The following is a 14,931-nucleotide window of genomic DNA, read 5'->3' on the forward strand; positions in this document are numbered from 1 at the left end:
AACTTCAGCCACACAACAGCAACAAGTGCTGCTTCCAGAGAGGGAAGTAAAGGTTAGCTTGACTGGGCGGGGAGGGGGGAAATCTCACAAAGGGAAGGCATGGAAAGCTTTGGAGTCCAGGGGACAGAAAAGTCAAGGAGCAAGGAAAGGAAGCATTCATAAAATGGAAGGTTCTGTATTTCGGGATGTCAATGTATCTCTGTGACTAAACACAGGATGTCAGGGCCAGTAACTTTTGTAGACTCCTCTGGAAGGATGAACTAACTGTACTACTAATTAAAATCAGACTCAATTACTGCAACAAGCAGCATACAACTAAAATCTAGCAACGATTCCAGAGGTTTAGTAGTCATGTTAGTATGTCATGGATCGTACAAAGCTGATGCCATAATATTGCTTTTTTTAAAAAATGTATTTAAGATGCCACAACAGTCTCCCTTGTTTAAAATACACACAAAATAAGTTGAATAGCACATGGAGCAGATGGCAATTAAACCTGTTTTAAACCAATATTTTGCTATATTAGACCATGAAAAATCACCAGCTCTGCAAGACACGGGGAGAAAAAGGAGTCACTCGCCGTCTCACCACTGTAAAAGTCTCTACCAAGATAATTTCGTTCAAACTGTAGGAAGTTGTATTCAAACATAACTAAGCATGAGTACTAGTTAATGCACAAAGGGGTTAAGACCACAGAGCTGTGTTCCTAGACTCAGTTTAAATCAGGCCCCTCTGGTGAGGGAGGAAGTGAAGCTTCTCTTCCTTTCCTCACTCTCTCTTTGCACCATGTAAGCAACCAGGACATGTTTGGAACTATATGCTGTATTTTGCACCCAACAGTAATCTACCTGTGTTCTCCTTGCTGCTGCATGGAATAACACATAGAATCATAGAATCCTAGAGTTGGAAGAGACAACAAGGGCCATTGAGTCCAACCCCCTGCCAAGCAGGAAACCCCATCAGAGCACTCCTGACATATGGTTGTCAAGCCTCTGCTTAAAGACCTCCAAAGAAGGAGACTCCACCACACTCCTGGGCAGCAAATTCCACTGTCAAACAGCTCTTACTGTCAGGGAGTTCTTCCTAATGTTGAGGTGGAATCTTCTTTCTTGTAGTTTGGATCCATTGCTCCGTGTCCGCTTCTCTGGAGCAGCAGAAAACAACCTTTCTCCCTCCCTCCTCTATGTGACATCCTTTTATATATTTGAACATGGCTATCATATCACCCCTTAACCTCCTCTTCTCCAGGCTAAACATGCCCAGCTCCCTTAGCCATTCCTCATAAGGCATCGTTTCCAGGCCTTTGACCATTTTGGTTGCCCTCCTCTGGACACGTTCCAGTTTGTCAGTGTCCTTCTTGAACTGTGGTGCCCAGAACTGGACACAGTACTCCAGGTGAGGTCTGACCAGAGCGGAATACAGTGGCACTATTACTTCCCTTTGGACCTTTGGATTTACTAAGTAAATCCTTTTAAACTTACTTGACAGTGAGTGGTCTTTTCATTGCTAGAGGGGTAGAGAGAGGTAGCAAGTGTTTTCAGACAGACAAAAAGAAATACCGTATGTAAAAGGGTTTAACAACCCATATTTCACACTATGTTGCTGGTTAACTCTGAGAGTGTTTTTAACTCTGCTGGGGGTTCTCTCCTGCGGGAAAATGTGCAAAGCCAATTCTTTTTCTTGTTTACCCACACATTGGTCAGATCTATATTTCCACCTCCACATACAACATGCTGTTTGTTCAAAAGATGATTCAAAAAGTAAAAGCAGCATGTACATACTGCTTGATTATAATAAATCCTTTAAGTGGTTTTCAATAAATATTAAAATTAAAAACAATTACAGATGTTTAAAATTAAAAGATTAAATTAAAAGATTAAAACACATCAACAAATCTGGAAAGGTTTGCCTAAACAACATTTTAAGTAGATACCAAAAGGCATATACATCATGAGGCCATGGACCAGATTATTCAATAAAATGAAATGTGGCTCTCGCTCAGAGGTTCCAGAATATTTTTTATGGAATACAGGTGTATCAAAGAGAGGAGGGGAAGCAGCACGGGAGTTTGCAGGTGGAATTGATCAGCAAATCCCACACAGCACATGAAACCCTGTGAAACTGCTTAGCACAGAGGTTCTTCTCTTCCCCACGCCCTGAGCACCAGAGCTGTAGGAAGCTAATGCAAGCAGAAATGTTCATGATCACGCCAGCACACAGAAATACACCTCTCTCTGATACAAAATACATGCTGAGACCCACAGAAAACCAACCCTTCCCCACAACCGAATAATGTGTTTACTGGACATGGAGGACATTTTCATGCTAACAAAGACAACAGGGAGCATTACATACTCCTGAAGAGGGTTATTCAGGGGACTGAGGCTCACTTTACTCCATCACCATTTGCACAAACTTAAAGAATGGGAGTACATTACAGTGGTTTGTATTTCTCACTTCCCCAAATGGTCCCATGTTTTGGGGAGCAACCAACAAGGCAAGAGCCCTAGAGATTGTTATTGGGGGGAAACTGCTCGTTTGAAGTACAGTGGTACCTCAGGTTACATACGCTTCAGGTTACATACACTCCAGGTTAAAGACTCCGCTAACCCAGAAATAGTGCTTCAGGTTAAGAACTTTGCTTCAGGATGAGAACAGAAATCGGGCTCCAGCAGCGCGGCAGCAGCAGGAGGCCCCATTAGCTAAAGTGGTGCTTCAGGTTAAGAACAGTTTCGTTAAGTACAGACCTCCGGAACGAATTAAGTACTTAACCCGAGGTACCACTGTATTTCTAATGTATTTTTATTTATTGATGTACAAGCTGAGTAGGAGGAGGCAAGCAAAAAATGCTGAGAATCAGTGGTAGTCTTGACAGGCCACCCCAAAAGCAAACATCCAATTCTATACGGAGCTCAAAGGCCGCTTCTCACACCCACCTACAAAAATTCAGATAGTTAAAGCCTGCAAAGCCTTCTTCCAGTCCTTTGCTGGGCAGTGGCCAATCAGAAGCTTCTCCTGGGAAGACCAGAAGCAGGACATGAGCGCAATAGCCCTCTCCCACATGTGACCCCCAGAAAATGGTAATCAGGGGCATTTACTACCTCTGATCCTCAAGGTACCATACAATCAATATATGACTAGTAGCCATTCTGAGCCTTATCCTCCATGAGTCCATCCAGCTCCCATAGCTGATGGTCTCCACACTTTGTGGCAGGGATTTCCATAAGAGCATAAGAAGAGCCCTGCTGGATCAGGTCAACAGGCCATCTAGTCCAGCATCTTGTTCTCACAGTGGCCAACCAGATGCCTGTAGGAAATCTGCAAGCAGGACCCAAGCGCAAGAGCACTTTCCTACGGTTTCTACAAACTGGTATCACTGCCTCCAACCATGGTGGCAGAGCACAGCCATTGTGGCTAGTACCCTTTGATCACTTTCTCCCCCATGAACTTGTCTGATCCTCTTTTAAAGTCACCCAAGCGGGCGGCCAACACTGCCTCTTGTGGAAGGGAGTTCCACAGTTTAACTGTGTGAATAGTTCCTTCTTTTTGCTGGTCCTAAATCTACCGCCCATCCATTCTGGTGGATTACCTCAGTTAACTTATCACTTATCCACTTTTGCCATCCATGCCTTGCATTGTTTTTACAAGTTTCTATGACAGTTTCCTCCCCTCGCCCCACCCCCCCACCCCACTGGTGACCTTGAGATGTTCTCAATTACAATGGCAGTGTTGACTGGGGCTGATGGGAGTTGTAGTCCGAAACACCTGGAGGGAACCAGATTGGCTCTATCAATCCCTGCTCCCCTCCAGTTAGCCTCCCCACCCCTCTCAAGCTAATGAGTGAAGAAGAAGAAGAAGAGTTTGGATTTGATATCCCGCCTTTCACTCCCTTTAAGGACTCTTGAGAGTCCCATGGACTGCAAGAAGATCAAACCTCTCCATACTGAAGGAAATCAGCCCTGAGTGCTCACTGGGAGGACAGATCCTGAAGCTGAGGCTCCAAGACTTTGGCCACCTCATGAGAAGAGAAGACTCCCTGGAGAAGACCCTGATGTTGGGAAAGATGGAGGGCACAAGGAGAAGGGGACGACGGAGGAAGAGATCGTGGGACAGTGTTCTCGAAGCTACCAGCATGAGTTTGACCAAACTGCGGGAGGCAGTGGAGGACAGAGGTGCCTGGCGTTCTCTGGTCCATGGGGTCACGAAGAGTCGGACACGACTAAACGACTAAACAACAACAAGGAGTCTCAAAGCGGCTAACATTCTCCTTTCCCTTCCTCCCCCACAGCAAACACTCTGTGAGTTGAGTGGGGCTGAGAGACTTCAGAGAAGTGTGACTAGCCCAGGGTCACCCAGCAGCTGCATGTGGAGGAGTGGAGACGCGAACCCAGTTCCCCAGATTACGAGACTACCGCTCTTAACCACTACACCACACTGGCTTTAAGGTGAGGATTTAAAACAATGTATTTGTAGATCATTCCTCCAAAGGGACTGTGAAAACATCTATGGGGTGGAGTCCACTTTATCTTCATAACAACTCTTTAAGGCCAATGAACACGTCTGCTAGGTGAGCAGCAACCTGAGTATTTCATGCTCTATACTGGAAACCCCACTCTGCTTTTTAGCCAGGAAATGGTTGCTGCCTCTAGAACACTGGCTCCCAAACTCTTGCCCTCCCCACCTTCCCAGGCAATGGACCACTTGAAAATTGCTGAGAGTCTTGGCAAACCACTTAATGGTTTTTCTGCCCCACTGTAGCAATGGTAATGAGCTAAGCTAGATGCTCTATGGCTTTTAATTGTGTTTTGCATTCCTTCTTTTACTCCTTAAATTGTATTTGATTGAATTACAATTTGCATTTCATAGAGTTCAAATTGCAATACAGTAAAATAGAATTTAAGAAATAAAATAAGCAATAAAAATGCAATTATAAATCAATGTGAACACTTAATGCAGGCATGCTGCGGACCACTTGAATGAAGTTCGCAGACTGTTAGGGGGTCCATGGACCACAGTTTTGGAGCCTGTGTTCTAGGATGGTCCTCCCATCAAGGAATGGCAAAGCATCATAAAGAAATCAGTCCAGCAGGAATGACACTCAGAGAAGAACCAAATTTTCAACGCCAGGTTACCAGTCATGTACACTGGGCCACACTAGATTCATTGTGTTTACATGTTAATACAAAAAACACAACAACAATGCACATCTGTTTTGCATATACAGTGGTACCTCAGGTTACATACGCTTCAGGTTACATACGCTTCAGGTTACAGACTCCACTAACCCAGAAATAGTGCTTCAGGTTAAGAACTTTGCTTCAGGATGAGAACAGAAATCGTGCTCTGGCGGCGCGGCAGCAGCAGGAGGCCCCATTAGCTAAAGTGGTGCTTCAGGATAAGAACAGTTTCAGGTTAAGCACGGACCTCCGGAATGAATTAAGTACTTAACACAAGGTACCACTGTATTATAACATAATTCCATTTCACATATGTTCTTACGTACTATTGCCATAATATATAGTACTGCCATAGCTCTCAACTACATTGATTGATTCATACTATTTATGGGCCCTACTGACTCAGTTTGTGGCTTCTGTGTTGCTGTTTTTTAAGGGGGCCTTCCTAAGCATTTGTGTTTCCATTTCAAAACCACATCCTTGAGAGTCTCACACCAGAGGATGAACCTTTTCCACTTGTGGGCTTAGAAACTGTAAGCAAAATGGCATTTTCCGCTGCGGTATACTCTTCGGGTAACCTCTACTCCACACGGTTTGCCACTAGACCATAAGGGAAAGCAGCCACAACACAACACCCTCTCCCAAGTTGGCTGGGCTGATGGGAATTGTAGTCCAAAACAGCTGGAGGACAGCTCCCCTTGGACTCCTATCATTATGTATTATGTTTCACCATTTAAAACATTCTCCCCCCTCCCCCTAGATAACCCCCCCCCCGAGTCCTTTGGGACGGAAGAGCAAGGTATTACCGTATTTTTCGCTCTATATGATGCACCAGACCACAAGACGCACCTAGTTTTTGGAGGAAAACAAGAAAAAAAATATTCTGAATCTCAGGAGCCAGAACAGCAAGAGGGATCACTGCGCAGTGAAAGCATCAATCCCTCTTGCTGTTCTGGCTTCAGTGATAGCTGCGCAGCCTGCATTCGCTCCGTAAGACGCACACACATTTCCCCTTACTTTTTAGGAGGGAAAAAGTGAGTCTTATAGAGCAAAAAATACGGTAAATATCCCAAGGCTGCAATCCTATCTCCACTTACATGGGAGTAAGCCCCACTGAATTCAATTAAACTACTTCTGAGTATGCATGGTTTAGACTGCAGCCTAAATAAAGGGGAAATTTTAAAAGGCAGACAGTATAATCAACTCTAACAAAGTGTCCAGCCCAGAGACACAGACCAGCAGCCACAGACTTGAAGGGAAAACAACTCTCTAGCTAAATTTGGTGTGGTGGAGAATTTAACACTCAAATCAAGTCACAAAGCTCTTCCAGTTTCACTTTCCTAAAATCATTTATACACATGCATAGGTACAGCACTGTACAATTATGAAATGTACAAAATTCTTGCAACTCACAACCTGGTGGGAGAACCTAATATACAGCCATAAGCCACACCCATGGTTTCTGGTTGGCTGGTGTCACAGCCTGGATAGCTATTGGCTGCTCTCTACCTATATAAAGCTATGGAAGAACTTCATCTCTGGAGAAGAAAATTTGAGCTGGGATGAAATAAATAAATCCATAAATTGTATTGGGTGATAAGAAATCCATGTGGTGGTTGGTGGTAGTAGATGAACTGTATAAATGACAGCTCTATTTGACACCTAAAACAGAAATGAAGGTCAGAAGCAGGAAGTTTTAATATCTGTCAAATTTGCATGCAAAGTTTATGTAAAGCAGTATCCAAATAATTGGAGAGTTAAAAAATGTCCTCGAAATGAAAGTGAATAAGTGAAGGGGCTGGAAGCCAAGAGTCCTGAACCTTATGAAAGGTTGAGGAGGGAAAAATAGTGGCCACAGCGATGCATGTGATTTGCAGTGGCGGCAGGCTGTAGAACGATTGGCGGTCGAATAGGGGTCGTCTTATACATGGAGGCGTCTTATACACGGAAAAATACGGTAGTTAACCCATGGAAGATGCTCCCACATGAGATTAGCAATGGCCACCAACTTGGATGGCTTTAAGACAAATTAACAGACGAAAAGGTTATCAGTGCCTTCTGGCCATGATTACTATGGCCTAACTCTACTGTCAGAGGCAGTAATGCCTCCGAACAGCAGCGGATTTAGGGCAGTGTGGGCCCATGTAGTCCAAAATCATTTTCTCACAAGAATTTAAGCCCACAAGTAGGAACCGGTATCCAGAGGCAGGGGCGGACTTTGGTAATCTTTTATAATATGGCACCCTGTGCAAGGCCAAATTTTGGCACCCCCAAATGAATCTTTCCAGTTATGGATCTTCTCTATTTTGTGGCCCCTTGGCTTGGCCCCTTGGGGAAACCACCACTACCGTCCTACATCTGATGCTGTTCAGGGGCGTTTTTTCTTCTGACAGTAGAGGCAGAATATGGTTGTCATGGTTAGAAGCCACTGATAGCCCTCTCCTCCTCCATGAATTTGTCTCATCTGCTTTTAAAGCTATCTAGCTTGATGGCAATTACTGCCTCCTGTGGCAGGGAGTTTTATAGTTTAACTGCGTGCTGTGTGAATGACTTTCTTTTATCTCTCTTGAATCTTCCATTAGTCAGCTTCACTAGATGTCTGCAAGTTATGAAAGGAGGAAAAGCTTTCTGTCCTTCGAGATTCTTCAGTTTTTACCTTTGCAGATAGATAGTACTTCATTACAGCAGCCTCCTTAAGTATACAGCAATACAGTGGTACCTCGGGTTAAGAACTTAATACATTCTGGAGATCCATTCTTAACCTGAAACTGTTCTTAACCTGAGGTACCACTATAGCTAATGGGGCCTCCCGCTGCCACCGCACTGCCACCACGCAATTTCTGTTCTCATCCTGAAGCAAAGTTCTTAACCCGAGGTACTATTTCTGGGTTAGTGGAGTCTGTAACCTGAAGCGTCTGTAACCTGAGGTTACTGTAAGCAATTTGGGGATGGGTTGGGTGGGCAGGAGAGATATGAAGCTCAAATGATTCTTGATTGTTGTTTTTCTTATTTTTGCATGAGTGTAAGTGCAAAATATTTCTTCCTCCCTCCCACCCCCAATCCTCAACAGGCCTCCCCACTTCTACCTGGGCTCTCTGATATGTTTCATGTGTCCAACCTCCCACAACCATGCGCCTGGAAGGGGGGGCACCCCATCCATCTTTCGCTCCCTTCTTTGATCTTTCCTTTTAAGCTTTGACAAGGAAGCTTTGAAAAGGGACAAAAGACAAGACTGAGAAGGAGGGGTGCAGTGTAGAGAAAAGAAGAAAGAAGATCTCTAAGACCAGCCTTTGCCAACCTGGTGCTCTCCTGAGGTTTTAGACTACAACACCCATCAGCCTCAGCCAGCATGGACAATTGTCAGAGGTCAATACAGTGGTACCGCTGGTTACGTACTTAATTCGTTCTGGAGGTCCGTTCTTAACCTGAAACTGTTCTTAACCTGAAGCACCACTTTAGCTAATGGGGCCTCCTGCTGCCACCGCGCGATTTCTGTTCTCATCCTGAAGCAAAGTTCTTAACTCGAGGTACTATTTCTGGGTTAGCGGAGTCTGTAACCTGAAGCATATGTAACCCGAGGTACCACTGTAGTGGTTTTTTCTGGAGGAAGGCAGGGATATTCTTGAACAGATCTACTAAACCAGTCTTTGCCAAACGGGCACCCTTCATATGGTTTGGGTTAAAACTGACAGGAGTTGTAGTTCAAAACATCTGGAGGGTGTCAGGCTGGCACGGGCCGCCTCCTGCGAGACTTGGGTCTCAAATAGGGGATAAGCTTGGGGTGGAAATGCTGGGCTTATTCTCTGGAGGGGTGACTGGGAAGTTTTCTCCCTCCTCCCTCTTACTTCCCACTTTACCTCCTCCTCCCCCCACTTGGCTTGTCACTGCATTATTACAACCCTCCTTCACTCAGTGTCAGAAGATTAAAAAGCATAATCCCCAGGTTCACAAGCACAGCCAGGACTTTACGAGGAGACAAGCCTCAGGCTGGTGAAGATTAAAGTCAGCTCAGGAAAATATCCCCCCCTTCCTTGCCCTGACAAAAGCTCCTCCTTGCACACTGAAAACTGTAAGGAGAAGACTCCCACGACCCCACCCCACCCCTGCCCCAATTCCCCAGCATACATAGGGCACCACTAATGTCACCCCACACTCACCCAAATCCCTGGGTTCAAGAGTTCTCAACCCTGGGAGTGATTGAAGAACCTCTGGGGAAGAAAATGGAAGTGGGGCCAGATTCCAGGATCCCTGCTTAGCGGGAGCCCGGGTCTAGTCATCAGCTCCCTACCCCATGTTTGCGCACCATCTTTGCAAAAAGAGATGAAGGGAGCAGAAATCTCAGCATCAGGACCAGGCGCAATGTGGGAAACTCATCGAATCAGGCACCACTATGCAAGCGGGGCCTAGAGGCTGGCGCTCACGGTCCTTTACACAGCCATGTCCCCACAGAAGTGTGGAGGCACCCCCACCCCTGGGCGCTCGCCGGAGAGGTCAGGCGCCTCCCTCCCGAGAGAGACGCTTGCACGCCCGTCGCTTCTCGCCCCCACCTTCGCGCCTTCCCCGATGGAGCAGGCCACACAACCTTGCACGCCGCTCAACCTTGCACGCCGCTCAAGCGCGCATCCTTAATTCCGCTGGGCCAGCTTTCCCAGCACCGCCAGCCCCCCCCCCCAAAAGATGCATCCTTGAACAAACTCCCTGCGCCTTATCCAGTCGCTTGCACGTTTGCACAGCGGGCTGTCAAAGTCGGATTGCCAGCTTTGCACGGATCGTCTCTCGCCTCTTCTCCCGACCTCGGATGCCCGCCTCCCCCCCCCCCCCGCGCCACGATCCTTCCGTACCTTGCAGCCGAAGACGAGCGAGAGGGTCCGGTTGCTGCAGGTGACCTTGCACTGGCACAGGACGGGCGAGAAGCAGCCCAGCTTGCGGAACGGGGGGGACACGCCGTTCAGGCCCATCCCCCTCGCGCCCCCCCGCCTGCCCCCATCGGCTACGCGCCGCCGCGGCCAGGGGGCGCCCCCCGACTCTGCCCCATCGCCCGCCGCCCGCCCGCCGCCAGCTGCTGCCGCTGCCCGCCAGGCCGGCCTGCCTGCCTGCCTGCCTGCCCTAATCCCCTCCCCTCCCTCCTCCCCTCCCTCGCCAGGCCAGCCTCCTCCCCGCCAGAGCCCAAGAGGAGAGACGCCCCCTAGGCCGCACGTGCACGGATCCCCGGACGGGACCGGGACGGGGTCCAGTCGGTCAGCCCAGTATCCCGTTTCCAAGGGCGGACGGCCCCCAAAGCTCCTAAGTCGGCAGGGCAGCAAGGCACCAGCCCTTTTCCCCTTGCAGCTCCCTAGCCGCAGGCACTGAGAAGTAACACTGCCCCTGAACGTGGGGGCTCTGCTCTCAGTCTCCACGCGCCCCCACTTAAGGGTCTCCGCATATTAGACTTTCTGGCAACGTGTGGGGAACATGGGCTTTGTATGCGAGAAGCCCCACTGTAGTGGACAGACACATTGATTCCAGTGGGTCTACTCTGAGTAGGATTTAGCTGACAACAAGCATTCTTGGGCTGCCAGTAACCTGTGTTTTCAGAGATTATTATGCGAGTTGGAAGTTGAGGTCTCTCATCTCCCCTTTATGGAACAATCTTAACTAGCAGTCATAGGAAGCTGACTTATTTCCAGCAGTGTCTGTACCTACAATGACTGGCAGCGGTTACCCCAAGTTTCAGACCAGTCTTTCTCAGCCTTTTCTGAAAAATGGCTTGTTGCCATTGGGGATTGACCCTGCAACCTTCTGCATTCAAAGCAGTTGTTCTCCCAGTGACCTGTGACCCCTTCCCTAAAGTCATCCTGCTCTTCGCCTTCCCTAGCCCATATCTGCTTGGGTGTCCATTTGTACAGCCCAAAGTCGCTCCTCTCTCCCAACCCTGGTTTCCAAGAATACACACACAGTACTATTAGAGATTTGGGGTAAACCCTAGAAATTAATAAATGCCAGGATTTGGGGTTCTTTGTGATATGCAGGGAGAATATAAGCTGCAAGGGGATTCCTGGGCTGCCTTACGCTAGATCAGTTGTGTCCAAACCTTTTTCAAAGAGGGCCAGATTTGATGAAGTCAAGGGCCGTGGGGGCCGACCAAAGGGCCAACCAAAGTTGTTGAGCTTGTTTTAGGATTGAAGTTGTTGAGGTTTTCTTAGGATTTTACCCCAGGAAACAAACTAAACCAATGGGCGGGCCGGATTAGGCCCGAAACGGACTTTGGACATGCCTGCACTAGATAGTCTGGCTGGCTGAAGGAAGAGCAGAGCTGTTAGCATTACAAAAGAGAGCCATTGAGGGTCCTCAACAACTTGTCCCAGGCGTGACCAGAGACTGGGGATTTGGAAAGTTGCCAGGCTAACTGCTCTGGGAGAGGGCAAGGGGCTTCTGGGAAGAAGAAAGGGGAGTTCGTTCTTGGGGAGGGTGAAGGACAGGCTGCCTGCACTACTGTGGACCATGCTGTTAAGATGCGGACCCCCTCCTAGCAGACTGAGGGTGTAAATAGGTGAATAAACCCAATTTCTTAAGGCACAACAGTCTTCGCCGTGTCTTCTATTCTTAAAAGGGACACAGACCCTGTGTGGGTGCCTGAGATCCCATGCGCTTTTGCCACGGCTTGGCAGAGAGAGGGACAGGTGCCAGGCTTTTCAAAGCAGTGCCCAGAAATCTGTGGGGTGGGGTGGGGATGTCCTTTAGGTGTGCTGTAACAGGTATGCAGCATGGTGTGCATATACCCGGATGCAGCTTAATTTAAGTCAGCCTTGGAGATAGTGTGTTCTGTGAAGTAGAAGCCCTGCTACATGGGGCAGGTTGCTCAGTGGGACAGAAATGCACTCAGCCCATGTTCAAAGGAGATCTCTCCCTCTCTTCGAGTCACACAGTCCATCCACCCACATCCCATCGTCAGCTACCTGAGCCAGCTGACCCACTCTGCCTAACGCTAGGGCTGGTTCTACAGATGCAGTGTGTATGTCATTATTCCACAAGGTCCTTATTTAGATTTCCAACCCAGCCCCAACCTCTCTGGGTATAACATACAATATTATGCACAAGATGTTACTTAACCGGCAAAGAGACAGGCCCCTGCCTGCAAGTAACTTACACTCTACATTTGCTCAGTCTGCAATCTCATACCCTAATCAAGCCACCTGTGCTTGCTGGGGCTGGTGAGAGTTCAAAACCTCTGAAGGGTGACACAATGGCAAAGCCTGGCCTAAAGTTACCTGCAAGTAAGCCTAAGCATATGCAACCAAAGTCATCTCCAGAAAACATATTCATTGAGTATTCATCCTGATTTGCTTGCACAAATTTATACTGTAGTTAGATGATATCTGGACTTAACTGAGAATTTGCTATTATTTCTTTGCAAACAGGTTATATGACAAGGAGCACTTGTGCTGACTGGGGTGTTTGGACATCTTCCCGTTAAGTCATTTGTGCACCCCAGCCTTTTCAATGTATTTTCCTGTCACTTTCCAAAACTGCAACAAGTTCCAATTCTTTTTAAAAGTCGATTTGCCATGCTGGGCCAAGAGAGCCTTGGAGTCCACTTTAAAATACGCAATCCTAAACTTCTGGTATGCACTTGAACCCCTCCTGTGAAATACTGACACCCTGGAGGCACCCTAAGACAACTGTGTATTCCTTCCCTGTTCATCCCCTGCCTCCTCACCAGCTGTTTATTTTCCCTACGGTGAATTTTCTTTTGTAGGCTCCGTTGGACAGAGACTTGATGTCTTGGGACATGTGTCATGGGCACAGCTGGCATAAAATAAATAAATCCCAGCATACTAAGCCTTTATTCTGTGCCCCACCATGACCACCTTCAATGCCAACTGACAACAGTTACCCCACAATGAATTAATAGGAACACCAAGCTGGGGGAAAAACCAGTGTGGTGTAGTGGTTAGAGCATCAGACACAGTTCCAATCCCCACTCAGCCATGCAGCTGACCTTGGGCCAGCCACCGTCTCTCAGTCTAACCTACCTCACAGGATTGCCGTGAGGATAAAATGGAGGGGTGGAGGAGAACTATGTATGCAGTCTTGAGCTCCTTGGAGGAAAGGTGAGATATAAATGTAATATATAGGAAATCAAATAACCACACATCACATTTGGGTCCCAATTTAGCCTCATACCTATGGAACTACCTTTCCCCTCCCCTGCAGATTAGCCAGGCGTACAAACCTGAAGCCTCACCCCCGGTTCCCAAATGAGGGAATTGCAAGAAAAGGATGAAGGTGGGAGGTAACTGGGTTTCAAATATTGTGAAATGGGAATTGTAACCTGTCCAAGATTTTACTAGTCTAGCTGGAGTGTATATATATATGTTCAACACATTTGCTTTTTCAGTTATTTAGCACTGCGGCTACTACGTACACCACTGAATTTTTGGTATTAGGTTTATTGTTTGGAAATGGGTATTACAGTATATTGATTTGAATTTATTGTCCATCATTTTCTTAGATGGCTGTTACAGGGAGTTTTTTTTAAAAAAAATGCATAGAGAATATGCAAGGATGTTAGGATTGACGTTATATGCTCAAACCGCCTTGCTCTGGTGTGCAACCTGGTCACTGAATTGTGCACCAGCTGATGTTTCCAAACCATCTCCAGAGGCAACCCTATGTATAATGAAGACATTGCAGTAATCTAACCTAAATGATACCAGAGCATAGACAACAAAGTTAGACTAACCCAGTCCAGATAGGGGTGCGGCTGGGCCCCCAGCCGTAGTGGATGGAAGGCCTTCTGTGCCACCAGAGGATCAAATGACAGCAAAGGATCTAGAAGGACCCCCAAGCTGCATACTTGCTCCTTCAGAGAGAGTGTAACCCCCCTCGAGAGCAGGCCAGCTCCCATCCATCCAGTCTAGGAAACAGCCCCCTAATAGTACCTCAGTCTGGATTGAGCTTGTTTATTGGCTCTCCTCCAGTCCATTACTGAGGCAAGACATCAGTCCAGCACATCCCACTCTCCCACACCTGCAGATGTAAAGGAGAAGCAGAGCTGTGTGTCTGCAGAATATTTCTGGCAACGTACTCCAAAACTCTGGAGGACTCCACTCAGCAGTTTCATGTAGATGTTAAATAGCTTGTGGGGTGAGATTAAACCGTGAGGAATCCCACATTGAAGGCTTCACAGGGTCAAAGAGCCCTCCTCAAGCATCACTCTCTTGTAATGACCATCCAAGTAGGACCGGAACTGCTGCAAAGCAGTGCTGCCCATCCCCAACTCAGACAGCCAGTCCAGAAGGCTACTATGATCAATTCTGAAAGCTGCTGAGAGGTTGAGGAGAATTAAGAGAGACAATTCCCCTGTCTCTCTCCTGGCGTAAGTCATCTTTCAGAGTGACCAAAGCAGTTTCTGTACCAAAACCGGGCCTGAACTCTGATTAAAACGGATCTAGAAAACCAGTTTCCTCCGAGAGCACCTGGATGAGGTTTGCAACCAGCCACTGAAGAACCTTGCCCAAGAAGGGGAGAATGGCAACTGACCAGTAATTACTTGGCTTTTCCAAACCCAAGGAAGGTTTCTTAAGGAGTGGTTTAACCATTGCCTCCTTCGGGCAGGCAGGGACCATTATCTCTCACAAGGAGGCATTAACCACCTCCCTGGCCCAGCTCTCCCCTCTCTGCTAGTTTTTATCAGCCAAGAGGGGCAAAAGCCAGAGTGCAAGCGGCCACCCTGACTGATCCAAGCACGTTGTCTAGATCCTCAAGCCTTACA

At 47.4% G+C, this 14,931-nt stretch overlaps 1 protein-coding gene across 14 annotated transcripts in view; it reads right to left on the reverse strand.

Annotated features, from left to right (window-relative positions):
• The window catches only part of DLG4 (discs large MAGUK scaffold protein 4), a 135,953-nt gene that overhangs the window by 64,709 nt on the left and 56,313 nt on the right, over nucleotides 1–14,931 (reverse strand). For 2 of the 14 annotated variants that reach the window (XM_083706656.1, XM_083706651.1), the window contains exon 1: nucleotides 10,019–10,134. The exons of 11 other annotated variants lie outside the window; for them this stretch is intronic. Coding sequence is in view for 1 of the 3 variants with exons in the window: in XM_083706642.1 (XP_083562768.1) it covers nucleotides 10,019–10,135 (117 nt within the window). In the remaining 2 variants the exon portion in view is untranslated. Of the gene's footprint in view, nucleotides 1–10,018; nucleotides 10,174–14,931 lie in introns of those variants that run through there. One more of the 14 variants, XM_083706642.1, reaches the window with a different exon arrangement.

Source organism: Podarcis gaigeae (assembly GCF_964106915.1).
Source record: "Podarcis gaigeae genome assembly, chromosome: 13".
NCBI lineage: Eukaryota > Metazoa > Chordata > Lepidosauria > Squamata > Lacertidae > Podarcis > Podarcis gaigeae.